The sequence below is a fragment of the Diabrotica virgifera genome, chromosome 1 (assembly GCF_917563875.1).
Source record: "Diabrotica virgifera virgifera chromosome 1, PGI_DIABVI_V3a".
In the NCBI taxonomy this organism is placed as follows: Eukaryota; Metazoa; Arthropoda; class Insecta; order Coleoptera; family Chrysomelidae; genus Diabrotica; species Diabrotica virgifera.
In genome coordinates, this window is record NC_065443.1 from 120,771,995 (window position 1) to 120,778,222 (window position 6,228).

A 6,228-nucleotide genomic window follows, 5' to 3' on the forward strand; every position below is an offset into this window, starting at 1 on the left:
ACAGTCATATTAAAGAGTAAAACCGTCGAGTAAAAAAAAATTAAATGTTCACAAGATATGAGACAGTTTACAAAATATAAGTACAAAAAAGAAGTTTGAGTAAACCTTTGCACAACTATGTAAATCCTAGATAAATAAAAATCAAAAATACATAGGTATTAAAAAATACCGGAATCGGTTAATCTGTTCAACTATGAACAGATCAAACTATAAAAATAAGCAAAATTTTCTATATCCCAACTTACGCCTCGCAGTTTACTTTATCATTTTTTTACGATATACGTGTTTTGAAAGTTTGGATTGACATCCAAATAATGATGTACTTTTGGTCGTTGTCTTGGTAAATTTTTTGTATCTCATGCTGTTCAGAGAATCCTTTTATTATCATCATATAAAGAGACGAAAAAAACGTTCGCCAATGACAGTGAGCAAATATGGCGCGAAGTTCTCCAATAAGTCAAAAAAAAAAAATAAAATTGTCCTATAAAACTGCACGGTAAGGCAGTTTGTAGCATTTCAATGAAGTAACTGGTTTTTCCGCTATTTAAAATTCTTTCAAATGCTGTGTTAACTTTAACTAAAAAACTTTTTAATAATCCAGTATGTGTATTTAAATTTTGTTTACAATAATTATCAATATGTAGCAGAAATAACAGCATATTAACAGTTACAATTGAAACTTAAAATATATTTGAGATAAAATGTTTTATTTAGATATTTCTTCTCGTCATCATCTTTATCGTCATCATCGTTGTCATCATCTGAAACAAGAAAAATATATAAAATAAATTGTTTCAGAATAAAATTGGCATAAAATATTCCCAAAGTACTAAAAAGAAATATAATGTATCTGGCATTTTTTAAAGGCAATTGAACGACCTTTAACATGAGGTATTACTCAACCCCCGTTTCCATTGAAGATTTTGAGGGTTGTGTCTCCCCTGCTAGAGGGCTGATGTAATTTATTTGCAAACTGACCCACAAAATTTTACATTCACAAATAAGTTTTATGTGTTTTTGTATATTTTTAGATGTTCTATAGGGAAAAAATTTTAAAATCGCTTTATCAACTTTTGTCTTGTTTTGATTATTAGTTTCTATTGAATAGCACTTATATCAATTATTGTAATCACTGAATACGTAGTTAGTGAAAAATAGTCCTATTAACAAAAATTAATGAATAATTTAAGTGATTATTCAAGTAACGATTGTCCAAGAATATTCAAAAACTGAACTAAATAGCAATCTCTATTTTGCTGATGAAATTGATACTCCGCCGTCGGCAACTAATACAATTTGCTAATGTTTACGATTATCGTGCAGTGTTGTCATTTAAAGCGTGTATATCTAATTTAAATCTAAACAGTCTGTATAAATATAATATATGTATACAGTAACCTTAAACAATCCTGAGACCATTCACTTGTTACATTGTTTACTTTTATGTCTAGTGGTGTCTAAAACGTCTGAAAATGCATAGAAACCAAATATTAACATATTTATAAAGTTGACAGTTAATAGAACAGCTTATTTGACGTTTATACTTGTCATTGTGTTAAAGTTGTAAATGTTTTAAAGGTAAGGTTTATACAACGTAATATTCTTGGTGTTTGAATAAAGTTATTTTAAAACAGAGAAGCATTACTATGAATTAATGTATTTTTTGTGAGGTAATTATTTTGAATATTTTCTTGACAGTAACATGACAGACATGAAAGTCACATCTAAGAACGGACCGGATTAGCCCTTTCCCCATTGGTTCATTTGTGCAGTGAACGCCCAATAAAAGTTAATACAGCTTTTTTAAATCTCATAAATATTAAAATATCATTAATATAAAATATTAAATCATTAAAATATAACTTTATTTATTAATTATATTTATTTGCTCTACGCCGCTGGATGCACGTGGCTTCCGCTATCTTACATACAATATTAATAGTTTTATGATGGAATTCAGTGGAATTTATAAAAGAAAATGCAAATAGTTTTAAAAATAGACTTCTTATAAAAAGAATGGTCCACCTCGGCCGGAGATATACTTGGTACAAGAATGTGCTATAAAAAAACAAAAATTTAAACTTTGCTTTAAAGTTGAACTTAGAGTATGGAAAATTTTTTACCCTCTCCCTGGAGTGACCGCAACGAGAACGAAACTGAAGCCAAATCCAAGTTAGAACCAAACACGAGTGCCAGTGGCGTATCGCGTACGCCAGAAGAAACTATATAAAACTACATAATTAAATAATATTGCTCGTAGGTTTAGTTCAATTTTCTATTTTTATTAATTACACAATATTATGCATGGCTTACATAGAAATATTGAAACAAATAACAGTACTTATTTTAGTATGTTGAACTTTTATACCCACTCAAAATAAAACAGGATTAGGAATTAGGGGATGTGACGAAAGCTAACTTTTTGAATTATTGATTTATGATAGATATCTTTATTTCACATAGGTCGCAAAATTTCGGCTCCAATACTATATTTAAATGGGATTTATTTTTTCGAATTCTGAGAAAAAAGTTACAGGGGTGAAAAACTAAGAGACAATTTAGTGTGATTTTTATTTTCAAAGATCTCATTCAAAAGAAACTTTTTATTTATTCTGAGGGACTTTCAGCCCTCGGTAATAATTTAGTCTTTCATTCTGCGTTTAAATTTTTCAAAAGTATTACTTTTTCAGTATAGGGTTTTTCATTCACAGTCATTTGTTTCGAGCTTCTGTCATGTGTCACATAATATTAATATGTCTACGTCATACGTTATTGGTATATAACAATGATACAAACTAGAGACGTATGACGTAGATATATTAATATTATGTGACACATGACAGAAGCTCGAAACAAATGACAATCTATGAAAAGCCCCATTGGAAAAAAAATGAACACCATGTCAGTGGTAATATTTTCCAAATTTAATATTCGCTATCTTTGTCGTACAACGCACTCAGTCGAACAAAATGTGCTGACAAGACAGCGGCAATTTTAGATATTTGACACGGCTTTAGGAATAATAATAACGTTTGATCCAAAATTATTGTCACCATAGGTGGCTCTCAACGACAAAGATAGTTATACAGTGCATGTCTCTTCTTAATTCAGATATACTACTTTCCAGTTTACGTCAACTTTGCAGTGCACGTCAACTTAACAAGAAAAGTTAGGTTATGTAGCGCGATGTTGGTGGTGGACATATACAGCATCCTGTTTGATTTTATTTATTATTGTTACTTATAATTGTGTTAATTCTTTTTATTTTAGATTAAAGTTTTGTGTTAAAGGTTTTGACTGATTTTTTATGTTTTATAACGTTAATCAAAATTAATTGATAAAAATTCAGATTAAAACAAGGCATACGTAATTTTTTGCACGGCTAGCTTTGATCCAATAATTGTGTATCGCTCGTTATCTTGAGTTGTTTATTAAATAATATTGATAGTGTATTGGCTAAATAATTTAAGACGTGAAATTAATAAAAAGTTATTTATTGTTTATCATTTTTGGAAGATCCCAAGCAGAGACTACACCAGGATATATATTGTGATATAAGCATTTTGTTGTTAAAGATATACAAAATTTATCTAAGCGTTCCATAGTAACAATATATTATTAAAAAAATCACTTTTCCTCTTTTCTCGATTAAGTATTATCTTTTATGGCATAGTATATAAATTATTATAATCACTGAATACACAGTTAGTGAAAAATTATCATATTAATTAATTGAATTAATAATTTAAGCGATGATACAAGTAACAGTTATCCAAGAACATTCAAAAGCCATCTCAAGTTAATGGTGACAATGTCATTGTCAATTAATGTTTATGTACGTATCCATACCAGTGAAAACTTTACTACATATAATTTGCCGTGTAAAAAAAGAAAAAGTAGAGATAGCCGTAAAATATTTGCGTCTGTGCTCTTAAATATTTTTTTTACATATAAACAAAATAAAATCAAGCAATAAAATGTTTAACAACAAAAAAGTCAATAATATGTAATAACAATTTACGCTATTATTTCCATTTTCGAAGTTGCCACAATATATTTTATAATTTCATTTATTTCGTACCTTTTCGTACCTACACCACTGGTAAAATGGTGATTTTTATGTTACTTTTAATTTTACATGTAAATTTTTCTCATTTTATAACTTAACCATGTAATTTTAATTATGTAATAAGGTACATTGAAGTGTTAATTTTCAAATTATTAACCGTTTAAGAGGCAATATCTAAGAATATTTATTGAATTTTCATCTACGCACACATAACAGAAATATTTATTTACCTGTAAAATATAATTCCCACTTACTTCCTGCTGCTGTCGCTTTTACAACCGTAAGCCGAACACATCACCACTATAAAGAGTTAAAAAAATTGCTAGTTTTCACTCAGAAATCGCACAAAAATCACTAATAAAACAAGTGATGTCAAATCTCAATGAGAACCAACCGTATTAAAATAAGGATTCACTTTCATTCGAAGAACAGATTGCGTGTTAGATCTCCAGAGAGGGTAAAAAATTTTCCATACTCTAAGAAGTTGAACAATATAAAAGAAAACTTCGTGGTTGTGCGGGTTTGATAAACTACATTCTTTGTTTTGTTTTCCATGTTTAGTATTTTCGAAAAATAAAACTATTTCTTCAGAGTGGACAAAAACGGGCGTTCGGGATTTATCTCATTTATCGACAAAAATTAAAACACACGGATCTTCCCAAATTAATTTAAAAAATGAATTGCAACTCTCAGATACTGGCAATATTAATGTTCGCCAATTATTAGATTCTGGGTATAGGAAATCAATTAAAGACTTTAACGACCAAGTTAAAAAAAATCGTTACATTTTATTCCGTCTTATCTATTGTGTAAATTTGTAATTAATAATAATTAAGAGTTGGCCCAATGGTACGAAATGACCGTTAAATTGAGACGAATCTATTCATGTAGTTTTTATTGAATTTGATTGACATTATATATTCCATAAGATGTGTGCGGTGTCCTTTAGACAAAAAATGGCGAGGCCCCAAAAATGTTTCGCCTGTGCCGCAATTGTCCGCTGCTTTTATTCATCGTTTCGGGAATTACATTTCTTAATTGAACACCCATTTTAAATTACCACGAGCCGCCACTGCCCATAAGCATAGCAATTATGATTATAGGTACCTACCCATGTTCCAAGGAGCTTGGCGCTTACTGTATATATTCAAAAAATTAATCAAATTGTTACCTTATCAATGGCACACAAATAGGACAGCATCTACATCGAGGTTTGAGAGTTAGCTCCCATGACTTACAAACAGGGTTAACACATTTTACGCCGTCACAATGGGGCTCGAACTGCGCTGGTGCGCATTGGGGACAGCATTTACATTTCATCGTAGTGAGAACTTCGCCACGCTTACACTCCTGCTTGAAGCACTGAACAGCTGCGCAATCGGTTTCGCAATCTCTTGGTAAGCATTCGTAGCAACAGGAGCATGGGAGTTTTTTGGCGTCGAATCCTGGTTGGCACGTTGGCTGATAACAACGCACCCTCTCACACTCTTTTTCTGTATGGCACGGAGGTGGAGGGGGTTCAACGCAGTCTTCCTTTGGAGGGCTGTGTGCTAGAGCTGCTAAGATGCAAACAGCCAGAATGATTAACCACCTCATATTAATGCGTGAGAAAGATATAACTTTGTGATTTATAAAATGTTCTTCTTAGTTGAACTAATCCTAAAATATTACTGAATAGCTTATAATAATTGAATTCTCTTTAGTAACAGTTAAACGACGTGATTAGCTGATGAACCAGCTGTTTACATGTCTCGTTAAATGAGTATCAGAGTCAAGCGATTTCAAAGAATTCTTTTAATAAAATATGTTTTACAAAAACATAAGTTCTGATAAGCAGTATAATTATTATTTATTATCTAAATTGACACTTTTAATGAGTGGCATTTAAAATATATCCGAAAATATTTTCCAATTCCATAAACGTGTTACTTGTTCTACATGTTAAAGTCTTCTTCTTCTTCTTCGTCTAGCCATTCACGTCCACATCTGAACATAAGCCTCTTCAAGTCTTCCTTTCTAATGATTTTGTTGTACGCTACTTGTAGCCACTGTTTCCCGGCAGTTCGTTTCAGATCATCTGTCCATCTCATAGGAGATCTGCCTCTGGGTCTTTTGTGTTGGTATGGTCTCCAGGTTAGAATTGTTCTGTGCCATTTGTT

At 31.0% G+C, this 6,228-nt stretch overlaps 1 protein-coding gene across 1 annotated transcript; it reads right to left on the reverse strand.

Moving 5' to 3' along the window:
* Positions 1-586: 586 nt before the first annotated feature.
* On the reverse strand, positions 587-5,842 carry LOC114324372 (uncharacterized protein DDB_G0274171). Its single transcript, XM_028272187.2, has 2 exons — positions 5,241-5,842; positions 587-761 (listed from the first exon to the last, which is right to left on the reverse strand). The coding sequence occupies exons 1-2, from the start codon at positions 5,663-5,665 to the stop codon at positions 758-760; spliced, it is 429 nt and encodes a 142-aa protein (XP_028127988.2). The 5' UTR covers positions 5,666-5,842; the 3' UTR covers positions 587-757.
* Between the last annotated feature and the right edge of the window lie 386 nt (positions 5,843-6,228).

Bases quoted from the DNA above. Each gene is read 5' to 3' on its own strand.
- LOC114324372 (XM_028272187.2), bottom strand. From the start codon at position 5,665: ATGAGGTGGTTAATCATTCTGGCTGTTTGCATCTTAGCAGCTCTAGCA.